The sequence below is a fragment of the Panthera tigris genome, chromosome E1 (genome assembly GCF_018350195.1).
Source record: "Panthera tigris isolate Pti1 chromosome E1, P.tigris_Pti1_mat1.1, whole genome shotgun sequence".
In the NCBI taxonomy this organism is placed as follows: Eukaryota; Metazoa; Chordata; class Mammalia; order Carnivora; family Felidae; genus Panthera; species Panthera tigris.
This window is the reverse complement of record NC_056673.1, coordinates 59,606,465-59,631,808: the sequence shown is the minus strand read 5'-3', so window position 1 is coordinate 59,631,808 and position 25,344 is coordinate 59,606,465. Positions and strand designations below refer to the sequence as shown.

At 64.2% G+C, this 25,344-nt stretch overlaps 1 protein-coding gene across 6 annotated transcripts; it reads left to right on the top strand.

Annotated features, from left to right (window-relative positions):
* Positions 1-1,591: 1,591 nt before the first annotated feature.
* Positions 1,592-21,373, top strand: CEP131 (centrosomal protein 131). 6 transcript variants are annotated; one of them, XM_042966125.1, is made up of 27 exons: positions 1,592-1,767; positions 1,909-2,114; positions 3,929-4,130; positions 4,743-4,852; positions 5,331-5,445; positions 5,644-5,783; positions 9,906-10,019; positions 10,884-11,039; positions 12,310-12,427; positions 12,740-12,856; positions 13,104-13,269; positions 13,745-13,839; positions 14,297-14,479; positions 14,734-14,910; positions 14,985-15,104; positions 15,278-15,403; positions 15,783-15,899; positions 16,705-16,807; positions 17,544-17,745; positions 17,947-18,054; positions 18,136-18,253; positions 18,655-18,729; positions 19,606-19,748; positions 19,827-20,004; positions 20,084-20,236; positions 20,998-21,058; positions 21,142-21,373. In XM_042966125.1, the coding sequence occupies exons 3-27, from the start codon at positions 3,945-3,947 to the stop codon at positions 21,252-21,254; spliced, it is 3,294 nt and encodes a 1,097-aa protein (XP_042822059.1). In that variant the 5' UTR covers positions 1,592-1,767; positions 1,909-2,114; positions 3,929-3,944; the 3' UTR covers positions 21,255-21,373. The 6 variants fall into 6 exon arrangements, with proteins under 6 accessions (XP_042822059.1, XP_042822060.1, XP_042822062.1 ...); XM_042966126.1 differs by lacking the exon at positions 1,909-2,114 and having other exon boundaries at positions 5,656-5,783; XM_042966128.1 differs by lacking the exon at positions 1,909-2,114 and having other exon boundaries at positions 5,656-5,783; positions 20,084-20,247.
* The last annotated feature ends 3,971 nt before the right edge of the window (positions 21,374-25,344 follow it).

Genomic DNA, 25,344 nt, shown 5'->3' with positions numbered 1-25,344 from the left:
TCACTCATAATTACCCCAAGCTGGACACAATCCCCACGTCCCTCAATCGATGACCGATAAAGCGTGGTTCACCACGCGGTGGAATCGAGTCGCCAATGGATCGATCTCACAGTGCTGAGTAGAAGAAGCCAGACCCAAGGCTACATTCTGTAGGATTCCATCTCTGTGACATTCCGGGAAAGACAAAACAGTTGCGACAGAGCACAGATTAGCGGTGGCCTAGGTAAGGGGGTGGCTGGCTTCAAAGAGGCAGCCCCTGGGTGTTTTGTCGAGGGATGTTCTGTACCATGATGGCGGTGGTGACACAGCTACGTGCATCTGTCAAAACTCACAGAACTGCAGCCCCCAAAGTGTGAATTTCTTCGTATGTAAATGTGTGTTTTTAAAAATAAAAAAGCACTTACTTTATAATAAGTGCCGTAAAGACCAGCCAACGTGCAGTGTTATAGTTTAAGGGGTAACTCTTATTGTAGAGGCCAGAGGCTTCATGGAGAGGGCGTCTGTGTTGGATGTTAGGGGATGCAAGACTGGGGCTTCCCAGGCGAAGGGAGCACAGACAGGTGAAGGGGCACAAGGTGCCTGTGGCTTCCACCTGCAGGGCAGGGAAGGCAGTGCAGTGCCCGCTTTGGGACACAGGACACTGAGGGAAGGGCCTGTGGTCTGGACTTGGGGTTACAGGTGGAAACAACTCTCAGGCAAAGACTAGTGGCGTTAGGGGTGGGGGTGACTAAAACTTTGGAGAAGGAGGCCAAAAAAAAAAACCCAAACAAAAAACCCTGAGTAGAAGAATGGAGAGGACAGTCAAAACAAAACATGTGCCACCCAGGGGTCTTGAGAGATGAAGGGAGGTGGGCCTTGGGTGCCAGGTTCAGTGACCAGGTCCTGGGGCAGGGCTGCAGGAGGAAGGGAGCCAGCGGGTCTCTGGGAGGTCTGGGCCCTAAGTGGAGTTTTTCAGGGAAGGGGCGCAGCGGGACCCACGTGTCCAGAGCAGCAGTGGGGAGAGAGCCAGGACCGCGTGGGAGCCCAGCAACGGAGTGGGAGCCCGGCCACGGCATGGAAGACCGGACTGCGTGGGAGCCCGAGGAGGACGTGGGAGCCTGGGGACAGCGTGGGAACTCGGGGGCCGCGTGGGAACCGAGGAGGGCGTGGGAGCCCGGGGAGGACGTGGGAACCGGGACCGCGTGGGAGCCCAGGGCCGCTAGGATGCCAGCGCAGGCCGACCGAGTCGCTCAGAAAGAGGGGCCCGGAGCGCCACGCTGCCCACCCCGCCTTGCCCTCGGTCCTTTCTCTTTCCCCGCCTCTTCTCCCTGAGGCTCCGCCCAGGTCCCGCCCCATATCAGCAGAGATCCCGCCTCCTCTGACTGCGTCCAATCGGCGGCCCGCTGCCACCAGCGGGGGGCGGGGAGATGCGCCGCTCCCCGAGGCTCCTCCCACGCCTGAACGTCCCGAAGGACAGCCAGGCGCCCAATGGGCTCTCGGGACGGCCGGAGCGGGCAGCCGGTCGGCCAATCCGGAGGCGGCGCGGGCAGGAAAGGCGGGCCTCGGTGACGGACAGGGGAGGAGGTGCCAGGCTGGTTGCTGGTTGCTAGCTGCCGCCGCTCACACTACGGCCCGGTCGCTTCATTGTCACCTGGGCCTCGGAGCCAGGGCCAGGGTGCGAGGTCGTCAGCCTGAAGCCGGGGCCCCGGGCGTCCCACGCCGGAGGGCCTCGCACATCCCCCGCGGGCCGGCCTCGCAGGCTCCGCGCCCCAGGCCCGGCTCGCGCAGGTGAGGGGGTCCCCGCGCAGGTGACGGGCCCCAGCCCCTGTAGGTGAGGGCTGCCGCGCAGATGAGAGGGGCTCGCGCGGATGAGGGAGTCCGGGGCCCGCGCAGGTGAAGTCTTTCCCCCTTGTCCCCTACCCCGTGCAGGTGTGTCGGGGTGGGGGGCCTGCACCGGTGAGCGGAGTCCAATCAAAGGTCTCAGGTCCCACCACCTTGAGCCAGATCCTTGGGAGACTGGGAGCTGCCCGGTGGAGAAGCTGCCAGGGGTCCTGGGTCAGCCCATCTTGAGGAGTCTGGGCAGAGGCCCTGGACACCCACCGTGGGCTGCTGGGAGAGACATCTTTGTCTGCAAGGTGAGGTCTGGCCTGGAGGTTTCCACGGAGAGGCTGTGTTTACCATCCCGCGTGCTGCCGCTCCCGTGGCTGGGAAAGCTGGCCAGCCTGGGTCCAGCTGGGTGTGGCCAGTGCCCTGGGGAGAGGAGGGTGTTAAATTTCACCCACACGACCGGAAATGCATACCTGAGGACACCGGCCTGGTGAATGGCAGGACAGCTCTGTGCTCCAGGCCGGAGAGGCAGGGGCACCTGGCCACGGGGCGCCCCACATGTGTGTGAGGGGGCTGGGGGGCTGAAGGAGGCCGCGGCACTGACCTTGGGTGGTAATGGCGTGTGCCTGTCGGCCCACCAGAGTCCTCGGTGGCAGGGAGGGCTGCCTCTTCCCGTGGTACCGGCTCGTGCACTCGTCCACTCCCGTTGCTTGAGAGCTTGCCACATGCCAGGGCCACGTGGTCCCTGTCCTCACGGAGCTAATGTTCTTGTGAGGGGGTCGGACGTTGCAGACCGCCCATGAGGCAGGGTGAAGGAAAATAAAGCAGGACGAGGGAGCAAAGTGATGGCCCGATGGCCCTCTGAATAAAGGGGGTGCCTCGTGACATCCCAGGGGAAGAGGCTCCCGGCAGAGGGACCAGCAGGATGGAAACAGGCTGGCCCAGTTTGAGGAGCTGCAGGAAGGCTGGTTTGGCTGAAGCAGAGCGAGGGGTGGCAGTGAGGAGGTCACAGAGAGAGCAGGGTCAGATCTGAGGGGTGTTGGGCATTTAGACTTTATTCTCTGTGCCAAGCGGACCCTCAGAAGGTTTTCAGCAGGGACACAGTGTGATCTGAGACCTGGTGGGGAAACATCAGCCCCGGCCGCCGTGCGGGGAGGGGCCGGGAAGGCGCGGTGCGCTTGTCCGGGTTCAGGGAGAGGGGGCTCAATCCGGGTTGTGGAGGGGAGGGATGTGTGGGGAGAGGGCACAGCTGGCTGGGTTGCTGAGGGAGCAGGTGTGGCGCTGAAGGGGAAGATGTCAGGATGAGGTCGAGGTCCTTGGCCTGAGCCAGTTGCCAAGCATGACCCCTGGGGAGGGGGCAGCCAGAGGTGGGAGTCAGGGTTCTGTTTTGGTCTCTCTGGGGCTGAAGCGCCAAATGCACGGCTGGTCATGAGCCAGGAGTTAGGGAACCGAGGGGGCAGGAGCTGGCAGCCGCTGATTGAAGCCGGGAGGCCAGACGAGGTCCCCCAGGGGAGAGGGTGGGTGGAGGAGAGGCCGGGGTTGAGCCCCAGGGGCCCTCCGACTTCAGAGGTGGGAGTGGGGGGGCAGCAAGGAAGGCTGTGAAGGGTGCCTGGTGCCAGGAGAGGTGGGGGGGGGGGGGACCTGGACACGAGAGGGCAGATGCCACATCGCAGAAGCTCATGGGTTTCTGGAGGTTCCGAGGAAACGGAAGGGGTTCCGTGGCCAGACAAGCTGTGGCCCCTGGGTCGGGCAGCGTCAATGAGACCAAGTCCTGGTTTGAACGTGTTGAGTGTTTACGTAGCCGCCTTGTCCACACCTCAGGACGACCCCAGGAAGAGGCACTTTCTCAATACCCATTTTACAGATGAAGGAGGTGAGGCTCAGACAGGTGGAGTAGCTGTCTTGGGGTGGGGCATGGAGTAAATGCTGCCTCAGGCCACCCTCAGGCAGGGTCCCTACGGAGAGGTGTCCCTGTGGCCCGGAGCCCTGCTCTGCCACGTGGCTTCTTTTCCCGACAAAGGAGCCCCACCGCCCAGTGAGGAGGGTGGCGGTGGTGTGGTGGTGTGCCGGGAGGCCTGGTTCCTCAGAAGGCATTCCCCTGCACCTCTTCTTGCCTGCTCAGGGCCCTTGCAGCCTCCATGAAGGGCTCCCGGGCCGCCAGCGCTCCCTCCGGCCCCCCCGAGGGCAGCCCAGAAGGTGTGAACCTGAGCCTGACGGGCCTCCCTCCGCCTGTGTCCTGGCGCCCCAACAGCGCCTCCGCCGCCAAGCCTATCGCCCGCTCCTTCTCCGCGGTCTCGGGCAGTGAGCCAAGGAGGAAGGCACTGGTGAGTGCTGGGGCCGGAGGTGTCCAGGGCCGGCGGGGGCTCCAGCTCACAGATCGGAGCGATCTCCCCAAGAGGTCAAGGCCAGGGTCGGTCGCCGGTCTGAGGCAGAACCGAAGTCGCCAGCCTCTCGGCCCCTCTCGCTCCACCAGCTTTAGGATTTGGGTCCTCAAGAAGCAGGGTGACCTGGGGTGGGGAGAGGAGATAAGCCCCCGGTGGCCTTGAGGAAAGCCTGGTGGGCAGGCGGGCGGCAGGCGCTGCGGCGGAAGCGAGCCCACCACGTTCCCTGGGTAGCGGGTGGTGGGGAGGACGAGGCCGGAGGACGAGGCCGGGCAGCCTCTGCCGAAGCCCCCAGGCCAAGCCTCACGCACTTCCTCCCGGACCCTCACCAGCCAGGGGTGAAGGGTGCCCACTTCATCCAGGAAGACGGGGCTTCTAGAGGATTCCCGCGGCCATGCCCGGGACCCTGCACTGCTCTCGTCCACGAGAGCCGGGAGACCCTTCTTGCCGCGTCCACCCGCTCGCCCTGAATCTGCTCTTCCAGGCCTGGTGTGGCTCGGGGTGAACTGGTGAGTGTCTGAAACCCAGGGGACGGCTGTTTCGTCCTTTCTACAGGAGGCCACAGGGCCCGGAGGTTCCCGAACCATCAACAACCTTCGCAGATCTAACAGCGCCACGCACGTCCACCAGCCACCAGCCGGCCAGGCGTGGACCGGCCCCCTCAGGTGACCCCTCCCCCTCAGGTGACCCCCAGCACACTCCTCTCCTGCCTCCGTCAGCCCTTCTTCCAGCCCACAGCTTGGCCACAGGCTGGGCAGCGGGGCTTGACGCGACCTGCACCCAGGCCAATGCTGCGCTGGGCGGGCGGGCCGAGTCTTGACCCGTCATACCTGCGAGTAGAGATGTGGACCCCAGGCCAGCGCCCCCCATACCTGCTTCTTTCCCTTTGTCCCTGCGGCACTCTTCCCGTGGGTGTCGGGGTGGCCGCGGCCCAGGGTGTGAGCGTCTCTCTCAGGCACGGTTGTCAGATTATGGCGAAGAATCGACAGTTAAGCTGTTGGCTTGGGAACAGAATTCCCTTCCGGTGACCCGGCCCCTCCCGGCCCCTCCCGGCCCCTCGGAAGACGTGCCCATCTGTGCTCCTGGAGCCGACCCGCCCAGACGGAGTGACTGTCCCTGCTTGGCATCCTGTCTCCGACACAGGCCAGCCGAGGACCCCCACTTTCTGACGCTCTTTGAGGGCAGCCCTGGTGGGAAAAAGAGGCTGACCGGTCTAAGCAAGGCCCCCAGCGAGAGGGGAGCCACGTGGAATGTGCTGGTAAGGGCCAGGGGCTGAGTCTAAGTGTCCCTTCAAGAGTGACACCCGGTTCTTTGCTGTGGCCGCACCTGTGGGAGGGGCCGGCCGCAGGGAGGGGGTCCGTGTTAGCTCCCCATCCGTGTGCGAGGCAGTGGGGGACCTGCCTGGGGCCTGGGGTCCGCGGCCTGTGCAGCACATCACGGTCTGAGGTGGCGTCAGTGTCCTCGACAGGATGACCACCCCAGGGCCTTCGACCCGCCACCCGACTCCGGGAGTCCTGGCACCCTCAGCGCGCCGGTGGGCCCACGGAGGAGAGAGTGCACCGTTCCCCTGGCCCCCAACTTCACTGCCAACAACAGGTGGGACCTGAGGCGGGTGCCGCACAGGGACCCCAACCGCTGAAGCGCCTGGGGACTGACCGTCTTATTCGTGGCAGGTGCCCTGTGCTTTGGAATGAATGACTGAGGGCACAAGTGACTGGTTTTCTCCACCCAGGGGCCCGGGGGGTGGGGGGAGGCCACGGGGTGGCACCTTGCACCTGGGGAAGGAGGCTGCAGGGAGGGGCCCGGGGAGGGAGGCCATGGGGTGGCACCTTGCACCCGGGGGCTCTGCTGGCCCAGGGTTGCTCGCCCAGGGCTCCTGCAGGCCTCCATCCGCCCTCTCCTCTGTGGAGCGGCCTGTCTCCCCAGGACCCGAGACGCCCGGCTTAGCTCTCGAAGAGGTCGGAGTAAGGCCCTGGGGAGGTTCTTGGGCCTCCGGGAGGGGTGGAGCAGGTGGCCTTAGGCGGGCCCTGCTCACTGGGTGCCGAGAGCTGGTTGCTGTGCAGCCCGCACCGCCCGCGGCAGGACAGAAGCAAGCACGTGCAGAGGGATGGCCACGACGCTGGGGTCTGCAGAGGGCTAGGCAAGCTGGCCTTGGTGGTGGGGCTGGTGGCCGGTGGTTGTCAGGGTGGGCAGGGGGCCTGGAGAAGCCGCCGAGGAATTCAGGGTCGGCACAGCCGCCCTCGGCTGCAGAGCCGGTCCCCCTCGCTCTTGGCCTCAGGGGGCCCAGTGGGCAGAGGGACAAGGACATACATGTGCCTCAGTGCAAGAAAGAACTTCTTAACGCCCAGAGCCATGCATCAGAGGAAGAGTCTTGGATCCTCTACCAGAGTCAGCACGGGAAGATTCTTCCTTTTGGTGCAAGAATTTAAATTAACATTAATTTTGGAGGCACCTGGGTGGAATCAGTCGATTCTCGATTTGTGCTCAGATCACGATCTCATGGTCGTGGGATGGAGCCTGCTTGAAGTTGTCTCTCTCTCCCTCTGCCTCTCCCTCTGCCCCTCCCCTGCTCACACGCATGCGCGCTCCCTCTCTCTAAAAAAAACTTTTTAAATTTTAATCTCTGTCAGTGATGCATGCACACAGCTAAATAGCGGAGCAGTGGGAGTGCCTGGAGGGCTCAGTCGGGTAAGTGGCCGACTTCGGCTCAGGTCATGATCTCATGGTTCGTGGGTTCGAGCCCCGCGTCGGCCTCTGTGCTGACAGCTCAGAGCCTGGAGCCCGCTTTGGATTCTGTGTCTCCTTCTCTCTCTGATCCTCCCTGCTTGCTCTCTCTCTCTCAAAAATAAATAAAGATGAAAAAAAAAATGCTTTTAAAGCAGAGCAGCACCACACACTTAAAATAAAAACAACAAACCCACTATCCCTTCCCCCAGAACTGAGTCCTGCTTCCCGGAACCAGCTTTCTTTCTTTCCTTTTTTTTTTTTTTTTTTTTTAACGTTTATTTATTTTTGAGAGACACAGAGAGACAGAGAATGAGCAGGGGAGGAACAGAGAGAGAGGGAGACACAGAATCCGAAGCAGGTTCCAGGCTCTGAGCTGTCAGCACAGAGCCTGATGCGGGGCTTGAACTCACGAACCGTGAGATCATGACCTGAGTCGAAGTCAGTTGCTTAACTGACTGAGCCACCCAGGCGCCCCTCTTTCTTTCTTTCTATTTATTTATTTATTTATTTATTTATTTATTTAATTTTTTTTTTTAACGTTTTATTTATTTTTGAGACAGAGAGAGACAGAGCATGAACGGGGGAGGGGCAGAGAGAGAGGGAGACACAGAATCGGAAACAGGCTCCAGGCTCCGAGCCATCAGCCCAGAGCCCGACGCAGGGCTCGAACTCACGGACCGCGAGATTGTGACCTGAGCCGAAGTCGGACGCCCAACCGACTGAGCCACCCAGGCGCCCCTCTTTCTTTTTTTTTTTTAAAAATGTTCATTTGCTTTGAGAGAGAGTGAGCACACGTGCAGGGAGGGGCAGAGAGAGAGAATCCCAAGCAGTCTCCATGCCTTGGGGGCCGATCCCACGACCTTGGGATCATGACCTGAGCCGAAATCAAGAGTCGGACGCTTGACCGCCTGAACCTCCCAGGCGCTTCTGGAAGCAGCTACTTTCAAGCAGTTTCTTCTAGTATTTTCTAGAAAACAGTTATGAAAGCGTGCTCGTGGTGTTCGTTGTTGACTGTTTTCGGCCTTGGACGCATGCAATCCACGTGGCAGGCGGGCCTTTGCTCCCCTGTGGCCGCCTTGTGAGTCTTCCCCTGTCCTTCCACAGTGGCAGAGCTGAGTCCGTCAGACCTGGGCCACGGGGCCACGCTATCGCGCAGGGGCTCTTCCCGGTCCGAGTTCTGAGTTCACAACTTTTTTTTTTTTGCTGTGGGACTTGGGAGCGCTACTTAACCTCCCTGGGCCCCAGGATGCTCATTTATACTAAGGGGCCGCCGTTGTGTCTGCCCCACAGGGTCAGGAGGGTTTGACGGGTGAGCCGGGAGCCTCTTAGAGCAGCGCAGTGCACCTGTCTTTCCCAGAGCTAGAAACGATCGCTCCTTTTTCCCTAGCTGCTTGTCTGTGTCTCGGCCGCCTGTCCCAGACTTGACAAGAGAAGGCTGAAACTGGCCTCTGCACCGGGAGTCCAGCAGGGGCCCCTCCTGTCCCAGGAGCCTGGCTTCTCCCGAGGTCCCAGCTGTCCGCCCCCCGTGCGACCTCCGCCTCCTCTGTCTTCTGTGGGCACATCCTCCGCCAGACTCCGGAGCCAGGGTGCTGGGCAGGGAGAGGTTTCAAGACTGTGCTCAGTTGTTCCCTTTCTTTGCGCCGCTATTCCCGGGATTGGGGTTGCTGAGCGGATCCGACTACGGGCACCACTCCTGTCTCCTCTGCCTTCCGCTCCGTCCCCGCACAGCCCTCCGTTCCACGAGCGCCTCCTGCTCCCGAGGGCGTCTGCCTGCCTTCCGGCTCGGGGCGCGTGGTTTTCCTTCTCGCGTCTCTGACGACAGCGGGGAACAGTGGCTGGCAACCTGCACCAAATGCGGCGGGCGGGGGGGGGGGGGGGGCTGGCTGGCTGTTCGTCCCGCCTCTGCGCGCAGGGACATCTGAGTTCACCGTGCTGGGAATGTTGAAGGTGACAAACGTTGCAAGTCCGAGCTTTTCCTGCCGAGAACGGGCTGGTAACGCTTGTCCATGCGGCCCGGCCATCAGCATGGATTCTTTGGGACACCCTCCCTCTGCTTAGTGTCGTCTCCACCACATCCTGTTTGTTGGCCTCTAGCGTGCGGGTTGTTCCTCAAACGTCTGGAATACTGGCTCTGGCAGCATCTAAGAGGGGGGCCCTAAAAGTTGCCTGGTGGCTCACTTGGGGGTGCCCGGGCAGGAACCCGGCTGGTGTCCTGGGGGTCCGCACATATCAGTGTCTGGGCGGCTCAGCCTCTCTGGATGCGGGGAGCGGGGGGGCGGTTCTCTGGTCTCCTGCCTCGGGGTTAGGTACCTGCCCGCCACTGCTGTGGGCCCAGCGGGAGAGGGCACGGCGGTGTCCTGCTCAGTGCACAGACCTTGCTTCTCCTGCAAGGCCAGCCTGTTGTCTGGAGCGCAGGGTGGGCTTGGTGCCTGGGTGCGAGGGTGCAGGAGGGATCTGGGGTGCAGCGTTTCTTTGGAAGAGCCGGGCGCCCCCACTTCCGGCTCATGCCTGGGGCTCCAGGGGGGCAGACCAGCCGCTTCGGGGCCTCTCCCCCGTCCCTCCATGTGTCAGTTACCACTGGACCTTCTCATCCTGCTAAAACTTTGCAGTCGTGTCCTCACGGCAGCCTCCTCCCGCATTCCCTTGGTCCCTGTGTGTTTATACCGCGTGTGTTCCTTCCGGTGGGTGAGAGAGGGGCAGGGAGAGAGTGGTGTCTGCCTCCCCTCGTGTTTCCCTGGCACAGAGACGCCCATTCTCTGTTGACGGATGGCCTGACCTTCTCCCTGCAGCACGTCTCTGCTGTCAGCAGACACCTCGGGTCCTGCTCTGTGGGAGTCCCTGGGTGGAGCTGTCCCGGGTCCCGAGAAGGCCCCCTACTGTCGGTGTGGTGGCCGCGGTGGGGCCCCAGGGATGACTGGACGGTGCCGCGGTGAGACGACTCGGGCTGTGCCGCCTCCTGGAGCCTGACGCCACCCCTGTGTCTTCCGGCAGGAGCAACAAGGGTGCCGTGGGCAACCGCGTCACCACCATGCTGCACAACCGCTACACCCCCTCGGAGAAGGCGCCGCCGCCCAAGAGCTCCAACCACACGGCTCCCTCCCTCAAGTAAGGTGGGCTCTGGCCTGGGGCAGGTCCGGGAGCTGACCGCGGCGGGACCCCCGGCGCCCCCGGAGCTGCGGCCCTCGCCAGCGGGGGGGCACCGGGGCAGAGAGACACCAGACCTGGGTGGGCGATCACCCCCGGTGAGGGGTCCCTGCCGAGGAAGCCGTAGCCTCTCCCCGAGTCTCCGGCCCCCTGGCTGAGGCCAGAGCAGCCCGGACCTGTCACCCCCACCCCCCTGCCCGGCACACCCGGAGTCAGGGATTGCCCGTCGGCTGTCGTGGGTCACTGGGTCACCACCGTCTGGCTCTGGGATCTTGTGACTTTGAGGCTTTTTCATTTTTTAATTATTTTTTTTTTGTTTATTTATTTTGAGAGAGAGCGACACACGTGGGCATGTGCTTGTGGGCATGTGCACATATGCACAGGGTTGGGGGAAGGAGCAGACAGAGAGAGAGAGAGAGAGAGACAGAGAGAGAGGATCCCAAGCAGACTCCACGCTATCAACAGAGCCCGACACGAGGCTCAACCTCATGAACCATGAGATCGTGACCTGAGCCCAAGTTGAGAGTGGGATGCTTAACTGCCTGAGCTACCCAGATGCCCCAGACCTCTTTGCTTTTTGTAACGGAAAGAGCCCAGTAACCCACGACGTGGGCCCTGTGTGGGGGGCAGGTGGTCCTGGGGATCGACTAGCGTGTGGGAACCGGGGGGCCATGCCTACCCCCGATGTTCTGTGGGTGTGTCCTTCCAGGCCCAAGGCCCTGGGATGGGGCTGAGGCAGCCCCGCTTCTCGAAGGCAGAGCTGCCCACCGGGGCCGTGAGTGGGCCTGGGCCAGCGCAGCGAGCCCCTTCTTCTCTTCCTGTTAGCAATATCCTCAAGGCGGCCACCGGTGAGGGGGAGAGCGGTGGCTCCGGGAAGCCACACAAGAACTTTTCCAGCAGCAACCACGTGGCCCAGAACAACGCCGGGGCCACCCCGGGCCTGCTCAGACGGAAGGAGGTGACAGAGGAGGAGGCCGAGAGGTGACCGCGGGCTGGGGGCCGGGAGGGAGCCTGAAGCTCCCCTGATAGAAATTTCCACTTAAGAAAATGTCAGGAAGAGGCAAATCTGGAGAAGGCGGAAATAGAGCCACAGCTGCCTGGGGCCCGTGGCTGCAGAAGGGGGTCCTTCCGGGGGTGACAGAAATGCTCTGAATCTGGGTCACACTGCCAGTCGTACGACCCTGTAAATTTATGAAAAACCATTGAACTGTATACTTAAAATGGATAGATTTTATGGTATCTAAATTGTACGTCACTAAAACTGTTAGTTAAAAAAGCATTAACTGGAAGGAAGACATAAAACTAAAAACACCCCAAACAGCCTTATGGCCCCGTCCCCTGAATCTCGCTCCAGGGGGGCGATGAGGGTGGGCTGCAGCCGGACCTTCCGCCGGGGCCCCTGGTCCAGGGTGTCGCTGCCGGTCAGGAACCTTGTGCTGGTCAGAGTGTGGGAGCCAACACCTGGTGGGTGGCCACCGCTGCTGTCCCGTGGGAGCCTGGGGACGGGGCCCTGGGGGTGGGCGCGTGGGAGGAGCCGGCAGCCAGGTGCTTCCCGCCTGGCTGTGCATCAGCGTACAGGCCCCTCTGTGCGCCTGTCCCGAAGCCGGCAACCATCCATGTCCTGGATGCTCCGTTAGGGCTTTGGCTGAGTAAATCGGCAGGTGGTCCTTAGAGCCGGGGTTAAGGCTTTTTAGAGTTTACTCAGCTTTACTGAGTCAAAGTGATTGATGTATGATAAAATGCACCCCTTTTAGATGTATTGCTGGCTGAGTTCGGGCGCGTGTATGCAGCTCTGTGGTCTGCAGGTACAGCCACCAAGATACAGGACATCCGTCACCCCCAGAACCCCCCGGAGGGCTTTTATCCAGCTCCAGACCCCACCCTGGCCACACCCATCTGTTCCCTTAGGGCTTTGCCTTTTCTAGAATAGTCTATGGCCCGAGCACTCAGCCTGTGGCCTGTCATGCCCGGCCAGGTCTCTGGTTTGTTGCTTTTTGTCGGTGAATAGCGTCCACCGTCAGGACCGCAGCGCCCACCCACAGACCCACAGCCGGGTGTGCCGGGCACGGCGCTGGGCCTTTGGGTTATTTCTGGTGACTGCGCACAGAGCCTGCGAATGGGCGTTTTCACCTCCCCTGGGGAGTGCGGCTGCACACTCCCTCGGGGGGCCCAGGGGGGAGAGGCCGTCACTCACTCGGGTCGGCGGCTGCCTGGGGCCCTGCCTCAGTCCTGCGCCCTCCTGCCCCCGCAGGTTTATCCACCAGGTGAACCGGGCTGCTGTCACCATCCAGCGCTGGTACCGCCAGCAGGTGCAGAGGCGCCAGGCCAGAGCCGCCTGCCGGGAGCACCTGCTCGCGCCGAAGCGAGAGGTCAGCGGGGGTGTGTGAGCTGTGCCCCGAGGAGGCAGGCGGGAATCCCAGGGGTCCCGGCTGCATACAGTGGGGTTTCTGGGACCAGCGGGATTGAAACGTGGAATTGCCCCATGGGCCCACACCCCATGTGGGGGCTCCCTTCCTCCCTGCCCTGAGTCAGGGCCCCTGCTCCGAGATGCAGAGTTGTCTCCCCACTCGAAGGAGCCGCTGGCCACCCGCAGGGAGGCAGGCTGGGGGGCGGGTCCCGTGGAAACCCAGGTCTGGACGAGCAACCCCACCTTCGCCATCAAACCAGCTGTGGTTCCACAGGAACAGCGGCAGCAGCTGGGAGACAGGAACGTGCCGGACCTGCAGCAACAGAAGGAGGCGGCCAGGAGGAAGGTCCGGGAGGAGAAGGCGCGCCAGGCCAGGCGACTGGCGGTTCAGGTGCCTGGGGTGCCCTGAGCAGGAAGCCCAGGGTGGAGTCAGCAGACAACTGCTGGGTACACCCCCTGTGCCTGAGAGCAAGACTGTGCTCCTGGGGGACCTCTGCCTGCTGCCTTCCTTGAGCCCTCCTGCCCCCAGCCCCTGGACGCTGGGCCTCGGGGCAGCTTGGTGGGGAGAGGGGGGACGGGAAGGGCAGGGCAGCCGGCTTGTGCTGGGCGAGGCTGCTCAGAGGGGCCCCTCACGGCAGGAGCTCCAGCAGCAGAAGCGAGCCCAGAAGTCAGGCGACCCTGAGCCTGGGCTGCAGAAGGAAGCGCGAGAGACAGAGAAGCCCCAGCCCGCTCAAGAGTCCGCCCTGAGGCCGGGCAGCACCGCTCGGGCCCACCGGACCCACAAGGCCAATAACACCAGTGCGGGTGAGCCCAACAGAGGCCTGCCCCACCTCTGCCTCCCAGCTCTAGGCACTCTCAAGGTCATGGCCCTGCCCCGTGCCCCGCCCCCTCCCTCTGGAGGGCAGCGGCCAGGAAGGAGGCGTGGCCTCTGCTGCCGTCCCTTGGCCCCGCCTGCTTCCGCCCTGGAGGAGGGGCCTCGGCTGTGCAGCCCCCTCCCGCTTCTCCACTGCCGCCCCTCTTGTTCTGAAGCTGGACACCATGACCCTAACGACCAGTCAGGCCGAGAGTTCTGGGGTGGTTGCACCAGTTTCCCTGACCTTTCACCCCAGAAGGTCAGGGTTCCAGAATGTTCCCTCTGCTCCGCATGCAGTCTGCCGTGGTCCCCGCTGCCACGTGCTCTCCCTCCCGTGCGTGTGGTCTCTTCTCAAGGGGCCCTCCAGATTTGCTGCCCCCCGGTGGGGCGATGCCCCCGTGACCAACGCTCTGCTCTGTCGTGCAGGAGCTGGCTTCCGTTCCGCAGGTGCAGAGGACCCCTGCCATCCGGCCTCCAACTCCTCCCCAGAGCCCCGGCAGTTTCCAGAGAACAAGCCTCAGGTGTCCATACAGCCCTTTCTGTCCACCCTCCCCCTCAGCCTGGGTGGCCCGAGCCCGCCCCTGCGTGGCTGTGGGGTCACTCAGACTGGGAAAGGCTGCCCGGAATGGGTCTTGTTGCCCTAAGGCGGGGCGGGGGGGGGGGGGGGTGTCTCACGATGGCCCTGGAATCCGTCTGGGCTCTCACAGACGCCCTGGGGTGGGGCCCGAAGTCCGTGCCCACAGAAGAGCGCAGGAAGCTCAGAGGTTGGGTGTGGGCCGAAGCCCCCGGGCCGAGGGGTGAGGAGGCCCAGCCACCCTTCTCATTTTCCTGGAGGTGGGTCGGGGTGCGCCTGATCCATGTGGCTGAGTGGCCGTGGGCCGATGCAGAGGAGGCCTCCCTCTCCCCGCCTGCACAGTTCCCTGGGGGTCTTGGCCTCTAATGGCCTCAGCGGTTGTCCCTCCTGCCTGTCCGCTGCAGGATGCCGGCTCCCAGGACGTGGCCAGTGAGGATGTGGAGGTGGTGGGTCCCGCCAAGGGCAAGGCCCAGTCCAGGGCGACCCTGGACGAGCTGCTGGCCACGCTAAGGCTGCTGGAGGAGGTGCCCGAGCCGCTGCCCAACCCCAGGGCCTATCACAAGGACAAATACTCCTGGACCGACGAGGTGACCGCGGGCTGCCCGGGAGTGGGGAACGGGTGCCGCCTCTCCGCCGGCGCGCCCCTGGGCGATGCCCCGCAAGCATCCGGGCAGGCGGAGAGGCCCTTCCTTCCAGACCAGGTCCGGCCGCCTTCCCCAGCCGTCCCTGCACTCGCTCCACCCCTGCCTCCCACCCGGGGGTCCCTGAGGAGCTCCCGGTGGGCCAGCCCAGCGTCCTCGGCCGCCCCTCAGCCCCTGATGCCGTGCCCCCTCCCCTGTAGGAGGACGATGCCAGCTCCCTGACGGCAGACAACCTGGAGAGGTTTGGGAGGCTCGGCACGTGTGCCAGTCCCCCCGAAGACGGGACTCTGCTCTCGGAGGCCAAGCTGCAGAGTATCATGAGCTTTCTGCACGAGATGGAGAAGTCGGGCCAGGACCGGCCGGCCTCAGCCCCTCAGGTGCGGAGGGTCCCCGGGGAGGGCGCCAGGTCATCGCCCGCCTGGCCATCACCTGACTCACGCGGCCTTCCCAGGGGCTGGTGCCGGACGAGGGGCGCCTGGAGCCCACGTCCACGGTGAGCTCGTCTGTGATGCGGCTGAAGCTGGAGGTGGAAGAGAAGAAGCAGGCAGTGGGGCTGCTGCAGAAAGCCCTGGTAACGTCCCGCCGGTTCCCCGTCCCGTCCCCGTCCCCGTCCCTGTCCCCATCCCTGTCCCCGTCCTGGGCCGTCGCCCCGTCACCACCCTGGCAAATCCTCACACACGCGGGGCCATTACTGCTTTGCCCCTGGTCCCCAGTGTCCCACCTCTCCTCCCCCCACCCCCCCAGGTGCAGCAGCGGGACCTCACCGTCCGGCGGGTCAAGGAGACTGAGAAGGAGCTGGGCCGGCAGCTGCGGCAGCAGAGGGACCACTACGAGGCCACCATCCAGCGGCATCTGTCCTTCATTGACCAGGTGCCACCGCCTAGGCAGTCGGGCACCGGGGAAGAGGGGCCGGGACCCGCTGGGCCCAGGGGGTCGTTGGGTTCCAGACTGGCTTGGGCCGCACGGACACTTCTAGACCCACGGGGCTTCCTGGCAGGCCTGCTGCTCCCTTGTGTAGAAACCACAGCATCTTCCGTGAGGGAGCTGCTTGACGGGCCAGCCCAGGGCGTCACTGGGTGCTCTCCCCGAGGCCACGTCCCCCGGCCACGCCCCTTGTCCACAAGCGCTGGCTCCTGCAGTCTCGGCCCCAGGGGAGCCCGGGAGGGGAGGGGAGGGGAGGTCAGTGGTCACAGGGGCAGGCCCCCGTCTCAGGGCAGCCACCTGAGCCCCGGCCCTTGACCCGCCACAGCTGATTGAAGACAAGAAGGCCCTGGCAGAGAGGTGCGAGGCCGTGGTGGCGGAGCTGAAGCAGGGGGACCAGAGGCGCAGGGACAGGGAGGCCCAGGTGCAGGAACAGCATGAGCTGGTGAGCCCCTCGGGTGGGCGGCCGCGGCTGGAGCGGCAGCTCTGCAGCTCCGGCGCTCTCGGGCCCTGTGGGCGGTGGGGAGGGGGGGGAACAGCCTCAGAGCAGGGGAGTCATGGGGGGTTTGAGAGCAAGATCACTGGGCCCACCGTGGAGGCTCGGGCCCGTGCCCCACACCCGGGACGAGGTGCCGCCCCAGCCCAGGCTCGTCCCTCTCTGGGCTGGAGCTGCGCTGGGTGCTAGACCCTGGGGCGGAGCCGGTTACCCCTCCCGTGTCACATACAAGGAGGCGGGGCTGGGAGGAGCCACCACCTGCCCTCAGTGCTGGCTGAGTGGGAGCCTGAACTGCCCCAGCTCTGGGCCCCTGGGCAGAGGGACCTCCCCTAGCTTTCCTGGCTTTGCCGCCGAGGCCCGGGCCCTGCCTCATCGGGCTTTACTGGCAGCACCAGCCTTCTCCCCTGCCCAGCTTCACTTCCCACGGTGTGGGCGGCGATGGCCCCCAGGCCGAGAGCTGGCTCTGGGGGAGGGGGGGGTACCAGCATTGTTAAGCCCCCTCCCCCACAGCGACCGCAGGGGACAGCCAGGGTTGGGGGGCCTTCCGTCACACAGAAGTGGGGACTCGGGGTACCCCAGTAGGGCCTCTGCAGGCCGATTACTTTCCCCCATCTCAAGCCTCCAGACTGGATCCTGCCTCCACCTCCAGGGAGGGCAGAATAGGACCACTGGCGAGTGCAGGGCCCCCGGGGCGGGGGTGGGGGGTGGCTGAGGGGCCGGGGTCTCTGTCGACTTCCTGTCTCCTTGCTGGCAGGAGATTAAGAAACTCAAAGAACTAATGAGTGCCACTGAGAAAGTCCGCAGAGAGAAGTGGATCAATGAGAAAACCCGAAAAATCAAGGAAATTACAGTCCGAGGTGGGGACCGGCCACACCTCGCTGGTCAGATGCTGACAGGCCACGTGGCCCAGGGGGAGGCATGGGGGCCTTTGAGCAGGAACAGCAGTTTCGGTTATGCCCGCAGTAGAGACGACCTTCCAGGGCAGTTACGGGGCCTCAGGTGCTGCCTCCAGCCAGCTTCAGGCCCGGAGGAGGCAGGGAGGGGGCTGGCCACACGGGCCAAGGACCTGAGACGAAGGGTGGGTCCAAGAGGAAGGGCGTTGCCTTCCCTCTGCCGCCTGAACTCTTTTACCTTCTGGGGGTGCCAGCCAGGTGGGAGCATGGGGGACACACGGGGTTCCCTGCCACCTGGTTAGAGAGTAGGTCTGAGGGGCTGACAGGGCTGCACCCACCACGCCTGGCCTGCGCCCGGCCCTCCTGCTCTAGGACACTCTCTTCCCCAGTGACGGTCGCCTCCAAGGGGAGACCCCTTGGGCCAGAGCTCCACGGAGGCTGCAGGGCCGCCCGGAGGGAGACGGATGGTCGTGGGCCCAGGTGGACTCAGCCTCGCCTCCACTGGAGCCTGGGGGGGGGGGGGGGGAAGGGGATCCCCTGGGGGGGAAATCTCCTGGCTGGATTGCAGTTCTGGTGTCACGGTGGGCGAGAATGGGGGGTCCCCTACAGCACTGGGGGCAAGGGTCAGGGCTGTAGGCAGCCGAGTGGGCAGAGGTCAGGGCTCCTCTGCGGCCCCTGCACAGCGGCGCCCTCCCTCCAGGCCTGGAGCCGGAGATCCAGAAGCTGATCGCCAAGCATAAGCAGGAGCTGAAGAAGCTCAAGGGCCTGCACGAGGCGGAGCTGCTGCAGGCGGACGCGCGCGCGGCGCAGCGCTACGGCCGCCAGGTGGAGGAGCTGCGGGAGCACCTGGAGCGCGAGAAGGAGGCGCTGGGCCAGCAGGAGCGGGAGCGCGCCCAGCAGCGGTGCGTGGGCCCCGGGGACGGGACGGGACGGGGCGGGACGGGACGGGAGGATGCCGAGCGGAGCCGGGGAGGGCGGGGGACGCGGAGGCTGGCGCCGGGGGCGTGGCCTCCCCGCAAACCCCTTGAAGACCGACGGTGTCCCGGGCGGGGCGGGCCGCCGACGTGGCGGTCGCCCCCGGCTGAGACTCTCTCCTCCCTCAGCTTCGAGCAGCACGTGGAGCAGGAGCAGCGGGCCCTGCAGCAGCAGCGACGGCGGCTCTACGGCGAGGTGGCCGAGGAAAAGGAGCGGCTGGGCCAGCAGGCAGCCAGGTGCCACCGGGAGGGGCCCGGGCGCCCACGGCCGCCACCACTCCCCCACCCAGCTGACCTCTCACCTCCCCCTCCCCCCAGGCAGCGGGCAGAGCTGGAGGAGCTGAGGCAGCAGCTGGAGGAGAGCAGCGCTGCCGAGGGCCGGGCCCTCAGGGCCGAGTTTGAGAAGGGGAGAGAGGAACAGGAGCGCCGGCACCAGGTGGGCAAGCCCGCGACCGCCCGCGCCCCGCCTCGCACCTTTGCCCTGGCGCTCCCCCTCCCCCGTCCCCCTGCGTCTCCTGCGTCCCCGTGCACCCGTCCACGCCCCCCCCCCCCCCCCGTCGCCCCCTCGTCCCTCCCCTCTTCCCTGCGTTCCGCAGCCCCCCGCCCCCGCGCTCCGGCGTCCCCGCATCCCCACCCCGTCAGCCGCTGCAGGACCGTGGGGGCACCGTGTCAGGGTCACGATCCGTGCCTGACCCCACCTGCCGGAATGGCGGCCACTTGGAGAGCTGGGCAGATCCCGCGGACCGTCTCCCCTGCTCCCCTGCACACCCTCAGCCCAGCTGGCCCTGGGGGGCGGGGCTTCAATGCCTGCTCTCACGGTGTCGCCCACCCCCCCAGATGGAGATGAAGGCCCTGAAGGACCAGCTGGAGGTGGAGCGACAGATGTGGGAGGCCAGCTGTGCCAAGAAGGAGGTGGGGAGCGGGAAGCCGCGGTGTTTCTTCCTGCCCCGCACCCCGGACATCAGAGCAGGCGGCATGGGGTTCCGCGCTTCCGTGGCCTCGCCGAGGGCAGGGTTCCCGGTGTCACGGTGTCACAGTCGGGCAGCTCAGGGGTCGGTGGCATTGTGCTAGTGTGTGTGTGCAGCACCTGAGTGCCGCCAGGAGGCGGGAGAGGTGGGGGGTGGGGGGGCAGACCCGGCTGACGTCAGAGGAGGCTGTTCCTCGCCCCTGCCCTCCAGCTGGCTGCTCTCAGGGTTAACTAACACTCAGCCAGCGAGCAAAAGGGGAACACTTAGGAGGCGGTCTCCCCCCTTACCTTCCAGTGCCTTCCACAGGCACGGACTGTGCCACCAGGCTCACCCGTCCCGGAAGGAGGCTGTGGTGGACAGGTGCACAGGGCCACACATGAGGCGATGGCCCATTGGCCTAGTGACAAGGCCTCAGCAGTGGCCAAGCAGCCTCCCTGCGTGCCCCGTAGCTGTGCACAGCGGCCACTGTATTTGTGGGACGTGTTTGCAGCTGTGGGCAGCTGGGTCAGAGGGCGTGTGGCGTGAAACCTGACCTGAGTTTCCAAATTGCCTTCCAAAGGCCTGCCCCGTCTGGGCCTTCGCTCGCCAGGCCTGGAGGTGTCCCTTCCTGTTCTCAGAACCAGGATCTGGTCCTTCCTTTGACCCTGGCGGGTCTGGCAGCAGACTCCGGCTGCACCGCTCATGTTCCCACGTGTGCCCCTGCTCTGTCCCGTCCTGGGTCGCCCTGGGTCCGAAGATCCACCGTGTGAGCTGCCGGGTACCGGGGGCTGGACCTGGGGGGACGTGGCCAGCCCCACCAAGCCCCGTGCGCCCCCCCCAGGAGGCGTGGCTGCTGACCCGGGAACGGGAGCTGAGGGAAGAAATCCGGAGAGGCCGGGACGAGGAGATCGAGCTGGTCATCCGCCGGCTGGAGGCAGACATGACGCGCGCCAGGGAGGAGAGCGAGCGGGCCGCCGAGAGCCGGTGAGGCCTTCTCCCGGCGGCCCCGGCGCGGCCCCGCGGCCCCGGAGCCCCCTGACCCTGCCCTGCCGGCCCCCCCAGCGTCAGGCGCATCCGGGACAAGTACGAGACGGAGCTCTCGGAGCTGGAGCAGTCCGAGCGGAAGCTGCAGGAACGGTGTGCGGAGCTGAAGGGGCGCCTCGGGGAGGCCGAGGGGGAGAACCTGCGTCTGCAGGGCCTGGTGCGGCAGAAGGAGAGGGAGCTGGCCGACGCGGCGGCGGTGAGCGGGGCGGGCAGGGGCGGGCGGGCGGCCCCGGTGCATCCGGGTCCCCGCTCACACCCGCCCCGTGCCGGCCCAGGTGAACGAGCAGCTGGTCGGCGAGCGGAGCGGCCTGGCCGAGGTGCTCCGCCAGGAGTTCGCCGACCGCCTGGCAGCCTCCGAGGAGGAGACCCGGCAGGCCAGGGCCCAGCTGGAGCAGCTGACCCGGGAGAAGCAGGCGGAGCTGGAGGAGGTGCACGGGAGGTGGGCCGTGGGCTGGGGGGGGGGGGGGGGGGTCCCTGAAGGGCACGGGGGAGGGGGAAGGGGGAGACACGGGCTGGAGCCGGGGTCCCTGGGGAGCACGGAGGAGGGGGAAGGGGGGGGACACGGGCTGGAGTCGGGGTCCCTGGGGGGCACGGGGGAGGGGACAGGGGGGCAGGGTCCCGCAGCTGCAAATGACAGGACGCGCGGCCTGAGAAAGGGGAGCCTCTTCTTGTTGCTGAGGCAGAATGGGGCCCGTCAGCAGCTGCTGTGGTCTCCCTGTGAGGCGCGGCCCCAGGGCCCGGCCGTCCCAGCGGGACTAGGGTCTCCCCTCCTGCCCCAGGAGCGCGGCCTCCAGAGAGGCCTGGGTGAAGCAGCAGCAGCTCACGTGTGGGAGGAGTCCCAAGTGGGGGCGGGGTAGCAGCGGGCAGCGCCCCCAGCCCCGCAGGCCCCTCAGTCCTTCCAGAGAGGCGGGGCCGGGGGCGGGGCCTTTTGTCCTCAGGGCCGCAGGGAGCGGTCCTGGTGCCAGGGTTCCCGCTCTGGGCTCTGGCCCGCCGAGGCCTGTTCTGCGGGCAGCGGCCCGGGGCCAGCCGTGGGGGTCACGGCGCCAGGCGTCAGCCCCTCCAGGCGGCCCGGTGCCCTCGGGCGGCAGGGCTGGGGTGGGGTGGCAGCAGAACTGCCCCTCCTGCTCTTCGGGGGACGGAGGCTCCGCCCTGCCACCCTCAGCTGCCCGAGTCCGTGTTCGCCCCGCAGGGTGAAGGTGGCCCTGGCAAAGAAGGAGGAGGCGGTGCGCGGCCTCCGGAAGCAGCACGAGGTGGGTCCCCGAGGCCGGGGCCGGGGCGGGGGGCAGGGGCGGGGGCGGCTGGGGCCTGACCGCAGGTGGCCCGCGTGTTGCAGGCCGCCGTGAAGCGGGCCGACCAGCTGGAGGAGCTGTTGGAGCAGCGCAGGCGGCCGTTCCCGAGCGCCAAGTGACCGAGAGCAGCCCGGACCGGCGGGGACAGCAGGGCTGAGGGCGCCCGGCGGGGCGTGGCCCCCGTCAGGCCCTGGCCTTCCCTCCCCCTTCCCTCCCTCCGCCCCGAGCTCAGGTCATCCTGAGGCTAGAGCGCCGGGGCTGCGTTTTGACAGTAAAGAGGTGTTTTTAGTACTGGTGTGATTCTGCCTGATCTCTCTCTCCTGGGCGGGGTCCCCAGCGCTGCTCTCAGTCCTAGTGCCTGTGCTCCCGGCCTGCCCCCCCCCTCCCCCCGCCCCTGGGGTCGAGTCCCAGCCCCCGAGCACAGGGAATGTCTGTCTGTTCCAGCCTGGGCTCTCCCGGGCTCCCTAGCTGGCCGGCCCTGCCCTCCGAAGGAGCTTGGAGGCTCTTCCCCCGCCCTCTTCGGGTGCCCCAGCTGCGGTTGTGCTCCCCCTGTGGCAGAGACCCTCTCATTCCTCCCACCCGCTTGGGGACGCCCCCTGGAAGTGTGCAGCCTGGAGCCCTTGAGAGGTGGGCACTGGGCAGGCTGTGCCCAAGAGGAGGGTGAGGCCGCCCCGAAGTCAGGGTGGGGGTGGTGAGAGGCCCACGGACAGGGTGCTCCTTCTCCAGGACGCGCCTCCCCTCCCTCTGCCAGGCGCACTGGGGAGCGTGTGCTGGCCAGGAAGTCCCTCCAGCTCGCACAGGGTGACCTCCTGCACGTGGGTTGTGGCAGGGCCGCCCCGGGGGAGGGCTGAGGCAGCTCGCAGGGCGCTCACTTGCTGGACCGTCCCCTGTCGCTGCCGTTCCCTTCCTTGGGGTGTGTCCAGCCTCGGTTCCCTCATCTGCACAGGAGAGTCTTTCTCCTCTTTGGTGCCAGAGCGGGACGCAGCACGGAGACTCACAGGCCCACTCTGGCCCGACCCCTGCCCGGGGCGGGGGCGTCTGCTCGGGGCCGTCCACGTCCCCTCCTCGTGGGGCCGTCTCGTCCTGTGAGATGCTGGATGGGAAGAAGTGGCCGTCTGGCGTGTGTGACTGGGGCGCCCTGTCTGGGGCTTGAGGGGCGGAGGGGCTGCAGGCCCACTTCCTCCCCGCGGGGCCAGTGTTGCCCCAGAGCTCAGCCCCTCTACCTGCAGTTCTAAGAGTCAGGCTGACCTCCAGACGCGTCCTCTCGAGTCCCGAGAAGGGGGGATGGCTGGGCCCCAGGGGTGGGGGCTCCGTGAGGGGAGGGGCGGCAGGCACCAGCTCAGACCCCTCCCTGGGCTACAGCTGCAGCCAGAAGGAGCCGGCCACTCGCTGCCCTCGGGCCGGCTCCCAGGGGCAGGGTGGGGGCCACACGGGGGAAGAATGGTTCGGACCTCCCCCCTGTCTCCTGTAAAAGGTATTTTTGTCTGAAGCTGTCATTAGGAGTTGCCAGGGGGAAGCCGCTGTAAATTACTAAGCTATGTATTTTTGCAAGTAAGGTGTTCAGCAGGTGGGAAGACAGACAGGGTGGGGGCCAGAGACGGGGGTAGGCAGGAAACCTGTGCAGACGGGCAGAGGTGCTGCTCCAACCTGGGGCAGCCTGACTTCCCAGCCCAGGCAGGACCGGGCGCCACCCGGCAGGAGCTCCTCGAAGCCCCCTATGGGCAGGATGGCGGGGACACCCTGAGTTTCTGACACAGTCCCTTCCCCAGCTGGCTGTGGGTTATAGGGGCAGCTTGGAGGGGGAGATCTCTGGCCCCACCCCACCCAGACCCTGTCCCAAGGCCCACGGCACTTGTGGCCCTCTGACCATGTGCCTTTTTGGAGACCAGTGACAGCACAAACGAATCCCCGAAGTTCCTGTTGGATCAGTGCCAGGCAGAACCATGAGCAAAACAAACTAACAGCCTGCCCTATGGGGTGTGCACCGGGGGCAGGGGCCTTGGCCTTTCAGAATTTCTCTACTATCCTCCCTCTCCTTTAAATTTGATCTTCTTTTCTTTCTCTGACTTCTCAAGAAGTGTTCTTAGATCGCTGATGGTCAGCCTTTCCCTTCCGAGCCCACGCAGCAAACACTCTATTTTCCTCCAAGCAACACGAGACTTGGGTTTATTGTAGTTTCATTATTCTTAGGTTCAAAATACTTTTTCTGTGAATTGTGGGTTGTTTAGCACCGCATTACTTTTCATTTTGGGTTTGCTTTCTCACTTGACTTACCCATGGTCAGAAAACGTGTTCTATGTTATTTCAATTCTCTGACTCCATTGAGACTTGCTTTATGGCCAGCGTTTGGTCAATTTTGGTAACCGCTCTATCGGTGGACGTAAAGAGAATGCAGTTGTTGGATGCAGAGTTGATCTTTATCGTTTGGGTTGAGTTCACTCTTTGTGTTTCTAGTCTTCCATATCCTTACTGCTTTCTTTGCTCCTCACTCTATCAGTCCCCAAGAGGAATGGTAAAATCTGCCCCTGTGGTCATGCATCACCTCTTTATCATCTTAGTTGGCTCATTTTTGCTTTAGGAATTCCAAGGCTGTGTTAGTGGGCGCATACACATTTAGAGCTGTGTGTTCTCCTAGCAGACTGACCCTTCACTTTTATGAAATGGCCTCTTTGTCTAGCAGCGCTCTTGCCTACGGTCTCTGTCATCGGACAGTGGTGACTGTACCAGCTTTCTCACCATACTGTCTGCATGGTGTCTCTCTGCGATTCTTCGTACTTCCAGGCTTTCCGTGCCCTTCCAGTTAAAAACAGCTTGAAACCAGCCACAAATAATATGCAAATTAATGGGCATGGCCAGGGCTGGCCTGTACGGAGCTGCATTTTGCCCCTGATCCAGAGGGATTTCTTCTGCTCTGAGGGGAACTGAGGGGAGGGACTGGGCTAGCTGAGGCTGGTCTCCAGTTTCTGTGAGGACTGGCTTGGTTCTCCTGTCCTCACTCCTCACTTCCAGCCCCTTAGGGCCCTAAGCAAAACCCCTCCTCCTCCCTGGAAGATACCAAACACTCAGGAGGCCACCAGATGCCCTCCTCAGCTGCCCAGCCTCTTGGCCACCGTTACTAACTGGCAGATGCCTGGCAGGGAACCTGTGCCAACGTGAAGCTCAAAGCCGTCCTTCCCTGGGATCTCAGACCCCACGTCCTTGGTGCTTTTTTTTCCTCACAATGAACATAGTAAGTGAATGTTGTAGTGTATTAGGGGCTGGTGAGTGCTACGGGGACAGATAACAGAGCAAGGAGACGAGGAAGGCATGGGGAGGGCATGTGTGATGTACAACAGGGGAGTAAGGATTGGCTTCTTTGGGACGTGACATTTGAGGAAACACTGAAGGAGGCAGCAGAGTTAGTCACACAGATCTAATTCTAGGGAAGAGCATGCCAGGCCCAAGAGCGGCTGTGCAGGGGAAGCAGTGAGGAGGCCAGTGTGGCTGAAGTGGGGGCTGAGGTCTGAAGTCAGAGAGAGCATGGGGAGCCAGACACGTGGGCATTCCAAGGACTTGGCTTGACAAGGGAGCTTCTAGAGGGTTCTGAGTGGGGCAATGGATCTGACTTCCTTTTTTTTTTTTTTTTTTTTAAGTAAGCGCTATGCCCAATGCAGGGCTTGAACTCACAACCCCGAGATCAAGTGTCTCCTGCTCTATCGACTGAGCCAGCTGGGAGCCCCAGATCTGACTTGTATTTTTTTTTATTAAAAAAAAAATTTTTTTTTAACGTTTATTTATTTTTGAGACAGAGACAGAGCATGAACGGGGGAGGGTCAGAGAGAGGGAGACACAGAATCCGAAACAGGCTCCAGGCTCTGAGCCGTCAGCACAGAGCCCGACGCGGGGCTCGAACTCACGGACCGCGAGATCGTGACCTGAGCCGAAGTCGGCCGATTAACCGACTGAGCCATCCAGGCGCCCCTGACTTGTATTTTTAAAGGCTCTCCCCACTGCTGTGCTGAGAACCGATTGTCAGGTGGCAGGTGGGAATCTTACTGGGGGCTGTGGTAGTTGTCTGGGCTTTCTGAGGGCAGAGCCAGTGGGACCCCCACAAGGGTGGGTAAGGGGAGGAGTGCAAGATGAGATGTGAGTTAGGCCCTCGCTCCTGCCACAGCCCAGTGAGGGTGCTCCGGAGGGGCGCCTTCACTTCCAGGGTGGCCCAGCCACCTTTGGCCCCTCCTTCCTGGAGGGTGGGGAGTCCCATGGAG